Here is a 15,360-nt window from a genome sequence, read left to right as displayed (position 1 = left end):
TGATTATTTTTAAAGGTAGATCTCATCATTACAAGGCAACTGGATTTATGAATAAGAAGGTTCCTGGGAATTCAAATGTTGTCTATCTAGATTGCTGTTTAAAATTCTTGTTCACTTCCTTCTAACCAAGATTTGTCTTTGGCTTTGGAGCAAGAGAGAATCATTAGCTATTTTAATAAGGCAGTTCTTTCAAACAAATCATTTGAATACCCAAAGCCAGAATGTGACCTCTCTGAGACTGTTTTACATAGTGTAATTTCTCTAACTGACTTGGATATATGCTGGTGTAAACGAGATCAGGAAGTGGCTCACAGTACTTAGATAAAATATGTCTTTATGTATCCAGCCAACTGAGACGCTAGTAAAAGCTCTTCTTTGGCATTGGTTACAAATACCACATTTCGTAGAAGGATGGAGTGAGAGAATGCAGCTAAGAAATCCCTCTTTCAGGAGGTATGGAACAAAACAGGGAGTTGGGAAGCCTTGAATTTTGCAGCCAAAGTAAATGCAGAGTTCATTAGCTAATGCCAAGGTTACAGGCACCTTGGGAATCGTGCTGGAAAGTGAAACACTCGTTAGAGAAACCCTGCCACCTCTTCCAGCAGGAGGGGGGAATGAATGAAAGAGATGCCGGAGTTGTAAGGGGGTTGCTCCGGCCCCCGCGTGGTGAGAGCCCGGGCTGTGTGTGACGTGCGGATGCCAGCTGCGTGCCCGAGCTGCTGCCAGAGGAGGCTCCCTGGCCTTTGTAGATCACACTTGTGTTTGAAGAGCATTTTTAGATCCTGTGCAGTTGTCCAGCTCTATCAGAAGGCAAGCTCTTGGACAGTGTTTCTTAAATGGTTTGTCTGTGACATCGCTTCTCTGGTACGAGCAAGTGGTGGAATATTTTTTTCTGTCTTAGTTCTAACATGTGTCCTTATCACTCCTAAATTTTAAAAGCACGTATTTTTCTTTTAATTACATTGACAGTGATATTTTCAGATGTGGCAACCATTTCCGATGTGCTTTCCCTTGCCTAGTAAAATAACAGGCAGAGACAGATGGTTTTGGGTTTTAGCATAAGTGATGACTGAAGATGGTAAGAAAAGTTCTAATATACAGTATGTTAATTTTTAGTCAAATATATCAAATATGTCTGAGGACATCAAATGAATTTCAGTCCATGTTGTTTCTGTTAACTGAAACCTAGATATTTGTAATCCCAACCTTCATGTACCCCAGAGCACCAAGAAGGGCTACAGGAGCTTTCTGGACTGTACTTGAGGTGCCACAGAGGGATTTAAAGCAGGAACTTCCTTTATGTGCTCTAGATTGCCTTCCAGAGGAGGCTCATTGCTGATTGTCAGGGGAGCTCAGGGGAGAGGGTTTTCTGTGCCTCCTCCACCCCCACGAGTCCCCAGGGCTGGGCACGTCCTCCCCAGACACATCTCTTCCCCTGCAGCCCATGACCAACCCATGGGTTTCCTGTCGGTGCTCTCACTCTTTCCAGGGCCGTGTCCTTGCCTAGAGCCTCCTCACATTAACCAAGAGCACGTGGAGATGGATTTTAACACAGCCATCCTCCCCGCACAGCTAACCTAACAGAAGCAAGCTATGCCATATTTTCCAACATTAGAATGTTTCCCTGCCTAACCTCTTTGGGGGGCTCAGCCAGCTCTTTGTAAGCATTTTGTTTGACAGCTAGCACAGCATGTCCAGATCCATGGCATCTCTTCCTATCCTCACAGACTAGCAGCAGTATCCAAACTTTGCACTCCTTTGTTTCGACTGAATAGCCTGGCCAGGGGTGCGTCATTTCAACTTCCTTGTTAACTCTCCATATATTAGCATAAGGAGCATAATAATAGCTCCACTTTATTATTCTGACTTGCTTCCTTTGGAACTTCTGTCAGTGCAACAAGTTAGCCTAATTCGCTGGAATCAATTGTTTCATTTGGATCTTTGACCCATTTACACTGCTGTAAGATTGCATTCTTCAAGTCCCTAACTCGAAGTCAAGGTGAGAGCCTTTTAACCTGTACACACCTCTGCAGATTTGAGAATCGAGGCAAGGGGTTTTAGCAAACAAGTGAGGTGTGCTACTGGATACACCTTGGCCACAGACATCTGCAGTCGTAATTCCACTTTTTGGTCTCATCCAAAACCGTCTTTGCATAGGTAGTACTGTTAAATGTCCTGCCCTAATAAGTGGGCGACATTTCATCCTCTGTGGGAAGCAGTTGTCTCCTAACTGTCCCTCTTTTGTCCCGAAGCAAGTCAACTAACCTTAGGAGAGGCACTTTTGATTTGCACAAGTCAGCAGAGATTGCAGAGGCTGTGTGAAAAACACAGACTGGATAGTGGTAGCTTTGTACTGCACCATGGGCATAACCTGCCCCAAAAGTGATGGGCAAAGTCCCACAGGGAGCAGCACCCCACATCACAATGGAGATCCCATGGTGACTGATGCTCATGCTACCCCTCTGCTGACATGGCTGGAGAAAGGCTGACAGGACGGTGATGGCACACTGCCACCTCAGGCAGGTTGACCAGTGTGCGGACATGCCCAGAGCTTCACAGAGACAAGGGAAGTGCAGAGGAGACTTTGAAACTCTGCCCACCATTGCAGCTACCACCCTGCTGCTCTCTGTGGAGGACAGCTGGGATCACGCTCTGCTCAGAGGCACAGGATGTGCCCCATATTATGCAAAATTAAACTCAGCCTGTTGTCTGAGACTGCAAAACCTTTCGAGGGTGCTGCAGTCTTGGATGCAAAGATTGCATGGACGCAAGGATTTGCAATGGATTGCAAAAGGATTTTTTTTTTCTAGTGTGACTATAGTGTACCTCAATTGTGCTCCATGTCAACTGTTGAAGGGCAAGAAAAACTCAGTCTGATTTTGTAGAAAAGAATACTTAGGTTGGATATTATATTAGTGAAACAACAAAACCAGGATTCCTCAGGATTTGTGTAAAATTTCCCTTAGCAAGGTCTAAAGCTCTGCTGACAGACAAGGATAATCAGAGCAAATGTGACTCTGCCTTGTGCTGGGGTTTGTCAGACCAGATCGATGGGGAGCAACTCATGACATGCAGGCCCTCGTGGGATCAGGGATTGTTGGTTACGGGGTACAAACACAGTAACCTGGAAAATGAAGCCTGCTTCCCATAGGCTTAAATTTGCTTCCAGGGTCTGCACTACCACCACAGGATAGTTTGTGATCTGCTGATTGAATAAGTATGAAAGTTCCTGGGCTATATGATTTTTAAGGATATCTAGAAGTTGACAGTCACTTTCTGTACTGCCAACTGAAGTAATGAGCACTTGGAAATAATTTGCATGCCCCTAGCACAGTCTCTCTTACTCTCATTTTGTGCTCTTTCTTTTTAACCAGTGTGAGGAACATAACTGCTTGTCTCCCAAAGTCAAAACCAGAAACAGCCTCGTGTCTCTAATGAGAGAACGGGAAGTTTTGGAAAGAGGAGGCTAGAAATTCACTTGAGAGGACCTTGCAGTTTATCTCCTTGGAGACTGGTCATTGAGAGCCTGCAGCACAACCCAGATGGGGACAAGCCTTTATGTCCTTCTGTGTCCTGTTTCTTGAGCTGAACTGCTGTCAGGGCTCATGGAAAGGGACTCGTGTTCATAAATTCTGGGTTACAGTATAAAGGAAAAAGAGCCAGATAAGCACTGTCCTCACGGCTTCTGATGTCTCTTGTTACAGAGAAGAGTGAAACTGCTTGCAAAGATAACCAAGGAACATGAGGACTACAGCATTCATGTCAAACAGTTGCAAACGTGGCTGAATGGTGCGACAGAAAAATTAAACAGCTGCATTGGAGAAGCAACCAAGTCTTCGGCAGAGCACAAGTTAAAGGCACTGAAGGTCCTTAAACAATATAATTCTGACAAGAAGCCAGGATTGCATGTTCTCCATGCCTATATATGTTTCTCAAACCACAAAAGGGTGTACTTAAGAATTACACAAACAAATTAAGCTGGTGATTGTAACATGGGCTAGGGAAGAACAGTTTTATCAGGTCCTAAAACTGTTAGTACATAGTGTTCTCCTGTGTGTAGCATGAGTAACAGGCTGGTCTGCTTTGTTTTTCTTAAAGCCTGATCTCTTGAGGTTCTGTGATTCTTTGAGAATCTTGACCTTTGAACTTGTTTAAATTAATGATATTTAGTAAACATGATCCAAATAGAGCATGAAGGCTCAAGGTGTTGAGAGTTTAGAGCTGGTGATAAAAATACCAGTTTTGAGAACAGTATCCAGTATTTTGATGCCACTGCTTAAAACTGTTCAACGTTAAATCTCTTGGAGATCTGATTATTAGTATTTCTTACTGCCTGCAGCTCCTGTTTTCTTTGTCAGGGACCTCAGGTGACAAACATTTCTGAAAATCAAGGCAAAATGTTCAGATTTGTGGCAAATAGTATTACTCAGAAGGCAGTCAAACAACCAACACTGGCTTCTGGTCACTTGAAAAAAGACATACTTTGAACTAAGGAGTGAAGAAGGGTATATGTACAACCAGGAGAGGTGGTCTTATTTTGCTACTGCTTTCACCTTTTTCCCCAACTTCCCATTCCTGTAGCTAATCTTTATTTAACTTCTTTCTGCAGGAAATTACCAAAGACTTAAAGATATATGGAAAGAAATTGAAGCACCTTGAAAGTCAGTGTGCAAAGGTGATCGAGAATACGTCCCCACTCGGAGCTGAGATAATGAAGGATGAACTCGAAGAGCTAAGAAAGACCTTGGAGAAGTTGAGGCTGCTGAGTAGTGAGGAGGAGGAGAGATTGCTCAAGATCCAACAGACAGAAAGTGCCTATGAGTCCCAAGCCAGACAATTAGAAGCAGAAGTCCAGGAGCTGAAAAAAGATCTACACAGACTAGAAAGTGGCCTGGACCCTGGGGAAGTGGAAAAGAATGAAGACGAGTTTGTAACTCTGTGGAAAAAATGCAATGTGAGTTGTTACCCTTTGCATGCCTAAAACCAGCAGTCATATATTGAACATGCATAGCTACATCCAACGGGTGCCTGTCCCATTGGTTAAAGGTTGTAAGGGAAGAGTGTGTGTATAAAACAGAGGAAAATGTGAATGGCTACAGTAGAATCAACTATTCTAACCTTATCTCACTCTGCACAGAGAGCAAGATTCGAGGATGTGTTGGAGTTTGTGTCTTGAGTTCAAAGAGACCAAATGCAAAAAGACCACAATACCGAGCAAACACCACAATTCACTCTACTTAAAAAGAAGCAGGAATAATAATGCCTCACTGTGTATACAAATACATACATACACACAAATACACATATTTCTGGCATATTTAGTAAGACCATCTCTGTTATATCCTTCATCTGTGTAAGCTGGGTACCTGTATTCCTTTACTAACAAGACACATATTCATTCCTAGGAAGTCCCAGTTTGTAGTAATCCAGCATTTACACCAAAATCAGTCTGTTGCAAAAATCAGTGCAAAACGTTTGTCACATATAAAGTAGATAAGTTTATTACTAATTTCCCCTTGAGGGTTGGTTTTGCCTTTATTATCTCTTATCAAAATACCTTTCATTGCTATTTGTATGCCTAGAACTCAGCAGGATTAGTGGGGAAAAGCGTATGCAAAGAAGATCCACAAAATACAGACTGGTTCAATCCAGCTACATTTGCATGGTTTTTTAATTGTTTCGGTTTACCTGCATCACCCTAGAATTAGCATTCTGTATATGTGAGTCTTTGAGAAAGATCTGTTCATGCAAACAGATGCAGTTAAGACTGCTCCAGAAATGCATCTCATCTTCCATACTGCAATCGGTGAACTGAAAGTGGATCTGTTTGTGCATCGCTGTGTTTCACACTGCCGAGTCTGGGCAGTGTGAGGAGAGGAGAGAGCGACGCAGGAACAAAACTCTTCCTGAGAATGTTTTCTGCTTTAGCAAAGTCCGTAATCCTTACAAACGCGAAAAAGAGGCAGCAGAAAGGGGACTTGTGAATGCCTTAAGAGACAGTGTTATCTTCTTCATTGCATGTGCCAAACACTACATAATGTGTATCTGTTCATTATTCTTATGATTAAGGCAACGAGAGCAGCTCTGGCTGCCGAAGACTCCAAGGTTGAGAGGCTGAAGGCTCAGCTTAAGGAACTACTACGGTTCTCCAAAGATGTGCAGCCACACATTGATAGTGTTGTCTCTGCAGTACAGCAGTATCGAAGGTAGTGGGAAGTCTGATTATGTCGGGGGGTGGGGATAATCCTGTCTTGGACATCAAAGGGATTGACAAGGGCCTAGGAAAAAAGCGATATGCCATCCAATTTTAGGTGGCGAGTAGGAAAGAAAGGCTTTTGCTAATTACATCTGCCTCCACATTTCAGTAAACCTGTAATTTTAGCCATTTGCTAGGAGCTGTAGGCTGCTGGCCATTTTCAAGGAGTGATCTTGCATCATTAATGTTGTGCATGGTTGTAAGAAAATTAGGTTGTTGGCAGCTAATTTGATCTTAGCATTTTATAATAATAATTTATGTATTTTGCTTACCTTTCATGACAGCAACTAGAAAATCAGGACAGGAGCTGTAGCAGTAAATGGTTCAGAAGAATTATGGCCCTCCCTTGTTGAGTTTGCTGTAGTGACTCATCAGCCTTAGCAATTATTTGGCAGAGTTTATTCCCTTTCTCCTGCCAGCATATATGCATGATTCCTGTTTTCAACTTGCCTGGGGTTGGAAACTCTGAAAGTTTAGCCTCTCCCCACACTTCAGTGTTTCCGTTTCCAGGCTGCCTGGAATCAGGAAGTAAAGAGCTGCAGCAAATTTTGCAAACTAGAAGAAAGGATCTTTTTTTAAGGAAAAAGGTCAGTTTTTTCCCTGTATCCAAGCTTATTTTCCTTGGTCCAGTGCACAGTGTGTTATCCTGCTGGAAGGGTTATAGGTCATTATGGGAAAGGATTTCAGTTTAAAAACTAACATGTAAACAGTGTCGAAAGAGAAGCAGAGAAGGCAAGGGACTTGCTTCTGAGTAGAAAATGGCAGCTGCTCTTTTGCCAGCTTCTCTCCAAAGCTTCTTTGCAAAGTCTGGCAGCTTCACGCTGAGCCTGGCAGGGGCAGCAGAGCAAATGGCAAAGGACATGTAATGTCACAACTTTCTATTTGCGGAGCTTTTGGCCTCTGCGAGCTTGCCTTTCTTTGGCTCCGCAACATTCCAGTGACAGGTAAGACTCTTTTTTCTAGTTTTATAGAAAGGCAGTATTAATCTTGATTGGCATTGCTCTTGCCTGCCTGTCTTGCAAATTTGCAGGATACTGTTCCCATATGAACAGTCTGAGCTGCATTCTTCCATATCAAATAAGATTCTGCAAACTGGGAGGTCAGGAAAGCTGAGAAAAACAGGAGGCAGCAGGATGGGGTGTGTCACTGCCAGGCCTTGTTACTCAGCTGTATTTTGGATAAGCCTTTGTAAGAGAAACCTGGGTATTCAATGAATGTGTGCTGATTTTTTTGTCTCTCTATATATACACACATATACAGCTATGCATGTATGTGAAAAGCTTTTATCAGAATCACCTGTATCTTAATATAAATACAAGCAGTTCTGCAAAATTTTAAAAATTTATATCTGAAAAAATATATATTTTCCTCTTTTTATAATTAGCATAGGGTGATCAAAAATTTCTTAATGTATTAAGGAGCAAAGACTCAAGTCATATGTAAAACAGGCAACTGCAGTTAAATTCTAGATACTCTTGGCTTGTTCCTCCTGTCAATCAGTGAGACTGCTCCAATAATATGATTTGTTAAATCATGCTGGTGATAGTGGCGAAGAAATATCACATAAAAGGGGGAGACTGCTGACTGCTAGAAAGGCAAAGTAATTCCTGATACGCAGTTGCACGAGAGACAAATGTGTCTTACGGCGTCTAAATAAAGTTTTGTCGGGTGTCTCTGACTGGCAGAGCAGCTGTCAGTACACAACACCAGGCTCAGACAGTAAAAAAGACTGCGGCTTTTGTGTTGGATAGAGTTTACACATGAGTATTGTGTTAATTCATGCCTTGATGAATTGGATGTTTGGACTTGGATTTCTTTGTAATCCTTCTTTCGGCTGTCACTTTATCCTTGCAGTGTTATAGGCAAGACATCTAAAATGAGCACTGATACAGAAACCCAGCTGAGAAGACTCTTCCAAAATCCCCTGCAAGATTTTGAACAGTGGAAGCCATCAGTGCAGATGCTTCTGGAGACTCCGGAGCCAGCGCTGGCTCATATTGAGGTAGCAAACCTGTCACTAAGTTCAGAAACCAATACGGGGTTTGTGTTTGCCCAAGCCTTGCCAGCAGCTGCCTGCATACAGCTGCAGGGCAGCAACTGCTGGAAGGGCCTTCCCAGTGTGGCAGGAAACCCCACACTATGGAGGTCAAGAGTTAACTCGCTGTAGGAGAATGTCTTATTTTCTGCCCTTTGTTTGGTTAACTGGAGTGGTCAACTGAGTAGGCTGAATTAAAGTGCCAGATGTCTTTGACAGTGATGGTAGTGTTGTTTAGCGTTAGCCCAAATCTTCCTGGATGGGAAGTCTGTGGACTCTGTTAAGAAGTGTGTAGTAATACAGTTTGGGGATTAAAATGCATGATTTCTGCATGTGCCCAGGAAGGCGTTTGTTACTTTGTCATCCCTGTGATCTCCAGAATAAATGTGTCTGTGAACAGGGATGGAGTTTATCCTCAGGATGAGCATTCAAGCTGTCCTTTCTGTTGGTTGTTTAGGCCTCTCCTCTGCACAGACAACTCTTTCCATAGTACAGCTTTCCTCTATTTCTGTTCACAAAATGGATGCAGCCCTGGTGCTTCTAACATTGTCAGGAAGACTTTTCCTTTAACTGGGCCCTGTCCAGGTACCTTATGTTACCCCTTGTTGGCCCAGCATGCTGTTTTTACCTGACCTTGTCATATTGCTTTGGTTGTGTGACTTGTGTGAGAATAATATGGTTGTATGACTTTTATTTTTTGGTATGATTTCACTGGAAGAATTTTTCTCCCTTAGGCTGCTCTAGCTGAAAGCTCCCAGTTCAAAGAGAAGTTTGTGACATTACAGCTGAAGAAAGATTTGCTAAACAATATCCTTGGTGAAAAAAAAGCGGTGTCTTTCCTGCAAGAAGTAGCTGAAGCTTCAAAGGAGAGAGAAATTCTACACAAAAGTCTGCTGCAAAGCAAGAGCAAACTCCAGGTGAGCTTCAAAACCCATATATGCTCTGTGCCTGTGACAAAGACAATGATCAATCTTTTACTAAGCCAGTTTTATAGATATTAATTTTGTACTAACCAGCTGTACCAAATCCCTTTTTCTAGCTTGATCAAATATTCAGATAAATTTGTGATCTGTTGCATAGTGTAGCTTGGTGTTTGTTCTAAATGTGAAATGGACATTGACAAAAGATAACACCAAGAGATGTATACTGAATGCTGGGGTTTTTTTTCTTCTTCTTTCTCCATCCAGAATTTGATATCACAACTTAAGGACTTTGATGCTGGTTTTGCACCTTTGCAGAAGAAATTATCTGCCATCAAAGCCAAATTAGATCTAGAGAAGGAAGCGCGGCCTGACCTCTTGGGTAAAAAGACACAACTCCAGAGACTCCAGGTACATTACAGTAATGTTTGACCATCATATCCTCAGCTAATTGTTGTCCTGTTTGTTCATGTTTTATTAGCATTAGGAATTCAGTACCTTGCTCCCTCAATTGATTGTGTGTTAGATAATTTCATTTGGTCCAGTTTATAGCATGGAGTAGATGAAATTGAAGCAATGTAGCTGAAGAACTGGCAAACTAGACTTGAGGGAAGGAACAAGCAGCTGGAAGCTCTTGGTGCCACACCTTCTTGGTCTAGTTTTATTGCTAAAGAAAATGCATCCTGATCCTTCCTGCTGCAAGATAACCTGAAGCAATCTAACTCCCTCCAAAAGCAGGGAGTTCCCATTGTCCCACCTCCTTCTGCATCCCCCCCTTCCTGCTCTTTACCTTGTTACAGTCTTAACACATGCTGGATTTACTCCACAGGATAATTCAGCTGGCCAAGACAAATGAAAATAATCAACAGAAAAAGATGTCTATTTTCCAGTTGGTTAGTGTTTTGAACTGGTTCAGCAAAGGGTCTAACATGCCGCAGCGCCTGCTCAAGGCACCCAGTGGGACTGCATAGCTGGGAGAGGGGAGAGAAGAGCAGGAGGGGAAGAGAGAGGGGATGTGGCTCTTTCTTTTCGCCATAGTGAGCTGTGCGGTGCCACTTCACCCTTGGTGACCAAGGAGTGTCATCACCATAGTTCCTTGCAGTACTTAGCTAATTATACCGCGTCTCCCCTGGCAAATTCTCAGCAACTTGTCTTATTTGTTATCAACTAGTAACATGTAGGAATGTCCAACCATTTATTTCAGGAACATTTACTTCTAGACATTAAAAAAATTGTCTTAATGACAATGGTTTGGTCTTTTTTTTTCTTTTATTTTTTCTTTTTTCCCCCTCACACTATCGAATGAAACTACTTTTAGTGTATGTTTTGTGGAGGTCTATGCCACATCTAGCACATTACCCACATGGAACCTGTCCTTTCTTCGACAGATAATACAAGATGACTTGGCAGAGCTTGCAGTTCAAATGGAGGAGGTAGAGAAGCTTGTTCAGTCAAATACTGCACACAGGCATGAAATGAACCAACTTTCATCTGACTCTCAGGCCCTGAAGAGATCACTGGAGGTAACAGGAGGGGTTTTAGTTGCCTGAGGAGTTGTCAGTTACCACTACTTAAAAATAATTTAAAAGTCTCTGAGCATATGAGATTATATGCTTTGAGCAACAGATATTTTAATTTCAGGGAAAGAAAGCACTGAATTCTCGTGACTTTGATAACTCTTCCAGGATTCTCTGATTATCTGTAATGTGATTTCCCTTTGGGATAGGATACCATCCACACAGATTTTATATATATCTAAATTATTTAGGTAATGGTCCTGACATTTCTGACCAGAAGACTTCATAGTTATATTATTGTGGAGGTTCTGGGACTTCTTCACAGATTCCTTTGTGACATAAAAGTTAATAAGAAAAGAGTGTTGCAATGCATAATTACTTGATTGAGGTATTTTGTAGCTTGTAAACATAGCTATAAAAGGACCTTCCAAAGCAGTCTCAGAAGGCGGCCTTAAAAAATTACCTTAGTTATGCAGGTCACCATAAAAATACATATGACAAAGTGTTACCCTAATATGCTATGTGGAATTCTAGTTTCAATCGCAATCCCATTTATCACTGAATTGGACTTTTGCCAAAAAAAAAAAAAGTAGTATGTACAGTCATTTCTGATTCAGGGAGTATAAGATGTCTTTAATATTCACTGGGATGTAAAAAAAAACCCAACATATTCTTTATTTTGTTTCAGTTGAAGCTCTTCCAGTGCTTAATGCCCCCCCATGTGGTTGAATTCAGGCCTGCAGGAGCTTGTAGGTGTTTTCTATGCCACTGGTGCTCAAGTTTTTTGCGTCTCATTAACAGCTGTTTTTCTTCCTTTTTGCCCCTGAGATTCTGTGCCAGTAGTCATGGTGTTAGCTCCAGTAATGAAATGGCTTTTTGTCTGGGTTTAGTTGCTGACATATTTTTATCATTTATAGATGATGGTACAGCAAAGTGAAGAGCACCTTCAGAAGCATTTGGCATATAATGACAGACTTTCTGACCTCCAACAGTGGATCACAGTAGCCATGGAGAAGATTGACTCCTATCAGGGAGCTGATGGAGAGGAGAACACTGAGGACAGGATGGCAGACCTCAAGGTGAGAAAAATATCTTGGTGTAAGACGTTAATTATTCATTTTGCACCATTCAGACATTAAGGGCAGTGGTTTTCTAGCAAGGGTTTCCAGGCTGGGGAGAATAATGATGGTTTGATCCTCCTGCGATAACGGTTGGTTGCTGCTGCCTCACTGCTTTGCCTTATACTGGGGAATGTGGAGCTAGGTAAAAGACAAGTACAGTGAGAAATGGCTGAAGAACTGTTGAGATGGATAAAGCATTATCAGAGGATAAGTGGTTTTAAAAAGAACTCTTCCTGCCAGGGTGATCTCTCTGGACAGTACCTACTTTTGACTGCATGTATGCATTGATGCATTGAACATTTTGACCCTGTTAGCTAACCTTATACTGCGTTGAACTAAGCTGTTCCACAGCTGTTGACTTATCCCTGTGTAGCAGTATTTTGCATGCTAGATTCACTCTGGCAGGTTACTTCAGCTGGCAGCTTTTTCCTTCATGTGGGAAACCAAGATATCTCATGGGAAGGGAAGGCTACAGAAGGGATGCGTTGACAGTTTGTGCCCTTTAAGTTTTCCCATCAGCTCTTTGACCTATGTTGGCTCTTTGCAAGAATCCACAGCATATTTTTTTTCCCGCTAGGTATGTTCTAGCTAGTGCCAACAGAACCAGCATAGTCCCGGACTGAGCATGGCCTTCAGTCTGACATAGCCTCTGCTTTACCCAGGATACCTAGAAGTAACTGTAAGGGCTGTACGTTTCAGAGATGCCTAGCTGAGTTTCCAGATAAGGAGATCCAACTGTACATTGTGGAAGCTCATGGCCAGCTGGTCATGGAGAATTCTTCTCCAGAGGAGGCTGCCCATGTCCAGGCAGAGCTGGATCAGCTGAATGAGTCGTGGAGGTCACTGAAGGAGATGGCAAACGGGTAAGTGTTTGTGTATGTCTCCCTCATGTCCTTTCAAGGGGATGCTCCTACTACTGTATGACTAGGCACACTTGATGCTTTATGCTCTGCACTGTGAAAGTAAATAGCTCTGTTACAATGCTAGGAGCAAGGTGAGATTTTGTTTAATCTTTTTTAACTGGAGATCATTACTTTAAAAAAAAAAAAATTTAGAGAATCCAGAGACCAGAGCAGTCTATGAAACTGCCTTTACCTCATGCTTGGAGCAGGCAGTGTCTCCTTAGGACCTGGCTCACCCCTGTGCTGGCAGTCCCTATCAGAGGAAACAGGACATAGACTGGGGGACTTCTGCAGTTCTGCCTCACCTTCCTGTTCTCCTCACTGTCTGATCTGGAGATATCTCCAAGGAAGCTGTGTCTGGACAGGGATTTGTGCCTTTTGAAAACCTGCAAGAGTATAAACAGAGCTAAAATCCTCTCTTATCTAGCAAATGTAGACTTAATTTATTTTGCCCTCACTGTGAAGAGTCAGACTGCTGCTCATATTTGCTAGTCTGTATTAAAATTTAATACTGTGCTACGTGTGTGAGTATATTGGTGGATAGTGTCAGAATAGGCATAAAAATGGACTCACTAAACTGAGGAAGGCTTGATTGTACTGCTTGTACTACTTACCTGACTGGAAGGTAAGTTGTGAAAGTAGTATTCTTTTTGGTCCCTCATTCCTCTGAATAAAAGAAAACAAAACATTCGGAAATGTTAGATCTAGAGGACTGGTGCTGCTTTGAGACACTTCTGTCTTGATCTTTTGTTAAAAAGATGTTGGAAAGAACTTAATTAGTACTAGTACTACTAACAGCAATAATAATATTATAATAATAATAGCGCTATTTCACCAGAGGTGTCCTCTGTAGCCTCGGTCAAAATGTGGATGTCTCATCATTACATATTTCACTGCACTGACGTCTCCGGTTTTGTGTTTTCAAGTCTTCTCAAAAAGTGGCAGTTAAATAGACCAGTGGCTGATAAGAAGAAAATAGCCTTTACGGACAGGAGCTGGATGTCTGGACCTGCATTCCGTCTTTTAGATGAAGATCCCAACCATAAACAGGTGAGAGGGAGATTCTGTATCTACCTTCATATCAGCTTCACAAGAACAAATTTATTGGCTTAACTTGATATTATGGGTTACAAATTCGGAGGTTAAGATCTTGAAATCAGGCCTTCAGAGGGAGCATCTGATATAACAATAAGGGCTGTTTTGTTCATGTTTTTCTGTAACCTAGGAGACAATAGAAGGGCAAAATACGAGCAGCCACTTGAAGCTCCTACGTGACTTCGAAGAGTGGTTACAAGGAGAAAACACCAAACTGACCAAAATTCTTGCTGGGCCTTCATCTTCCACAGAGGAAATTCAAGCACGCCAGACTAAACTGGAGGTTAGTTTTCAGGGGATGAAGATGAAGGAAAAGATTGCAATAAGTGCAAAATCTTTGAGAATTTATAACGAACCAACCCAACCTCCCCCCTCACACACACCCAACAACAACAACAAAATCCAACAAAATCCACAAAATAAACAGGCAAAAATCCCCAAAACACACAAAAATAATCCCTCAAACACTACACTCTGCTTTAGAAGACTCTAGAGTAGATGAAGTTCAGGAATTTAGGACAAGTATTTCACCCCTTCTACTAAGAAAGATCTGCTAGCGCCAGAGTGGTAGAAGGGAGTGGAGCAGCCTGGCATCAGGCTGCTGGACTGGACATTTCTAATGTGATATGGCAAAAGTGTCCATGAAAAGAATTTGATTAAAATCAGTGTCTGGTATTTGTCTTCGTTATCTTTCTGTTGAATGTAGCCAGATATAATGACAATGGATGCTGTAAGAAATTAGACAGAAATAACCAAGGCCACAGGAGTCCTGCAGATAAGTGGACACTTTTATGTCATTTCAGGCCAAAAAGTGATAACAAAAATAAATGCGCTATCCCAGAATACCTGCAGCAGTTTGACTTAGTACCGCTGTTCTTTCAAATGCTAGGTTTAAAAAGTGGGGCTTTCTTGAATTCTGAGTTGCTGTTGACCTTGTCTTTGCCTGCAGGAGCTGCAATCTCACATACCTGATCGTGAGCGTCTCTTTGAGGGCCTTCATTATTTTTATCCTGACGCTGGAGATATGGCAGACCTCTCTCACCAATGGACACTCTACAAATCTAAACTGAAAGCATCCATGAGTTCACCGGTAGGTGACAGCACTCAGTTCACAGTTGCTGATCTCTGCCATTGCTCTTTTAGGTTGCTTCGCATTGCTAGTCATAATTGAGCAGTACATGTGTGTGTCTGCTTGATTAAAACCTCCCTTAGTAAATGCTATCAAAGACAGAACAAACATAGCCACGTGTAAATTATATTTAATTTATGTAATAAATTTGTTATTATATATATAAATTTGTGATTATATAAATAATAACAAATTGTATAGGTAACAAACATAGCCATATATTTACAAATATAAATATTGTATTAAAATTAGAGTTGTTATCCTTTTCCCTTTGTAAGGACTGCTCAGAATATTTCTCAAAATGGAATGTTCAAAACAGAACTACAACTGGCTTTTGTCAAACCTGCACTCAGGGACTGTGAGATGTTCATGTGTGTGAATATTT

At 41.8% G+C, this 15,360-nt stretch overlaps 1 protein-coding gene across 8 annotated transcripts in view; it reads left to right on the top strand.

The window, feature by feature from the left end:
- Positions 1-15,360, top strand: part of SYNE3 (spectrin repeat containing nuclear envelope family member 3) — a 74,239-nt gene that overhangs the window by 41,443 nt on the left and 17,436 nt on the right. For 7 of the 8 annotated variants that reach the window (XM_065838080.2, XM_065838079.2, XM_071809607.1 and 4 more), the window contains 12 exons: positions 3,705-3,866; positions 4,610-4,954; positions 6,070-6,206; positions 8,111-8,258; positions 9,026-9,208; positions 9,479-9,622; positions 10,600-10,734; positions 11,646-11,807; positions 12,549-12,712; positions 13,678-13,801; positions 13,977-14,129; positions 14,796-14,936. In XM_065838080.2, the coding sequence (XP_065694152.1) occupies positions 3,705-3,866; positions 4,610-4,954; positions 6,070-6,206; positions 8,111-8,258; positions 9,026-9,208; positions 9,479-9,622; positions 10,600-10,734; positions 11,646-11,807; positions 12,549-12,712; positions 13,678-13,801; positions 13,977-14,129; positions 14,796-14,936 (1,998 nt within the window). Of the gene's footprint in view, positions 1-3,704; positions 3,867-4,609; positions 4,955-6,069; positions 6,207-8,110; positions 8,259-9,025; positions 9,209-9,478; positions 9,623-10,599; positions 10,735-11,645; positions 11,808-12,426; positions 12,713-13,677; positions 13,802-13,976; positions 14,130-14,795; positions 14,937-15,360 lie in introns of those variants that run through there. The other variant, XM_065838085.2, reaches the window with a different exon arrangement.

This window comes from Patagioenas fasciata, chromosome 5, assembly GCF_037038585.1.
Source record: "Patagioenas fasciata isolate bPatFas1 chromosome 5, bPatFas1.hap1, whole genome shotgun sequence".
In the NCBI taxonomy this organism is placed as follows: Eukaryota; Metazoa; Chordata; class Aves; order Columbiformes; family Columbidae; genus Patagioenas; species Patagioenas fasciata.
Note: the sequence above shows the minus strand (reverse complement) of the source record. Positions and strands in the feature narration are given on the sequence as shown.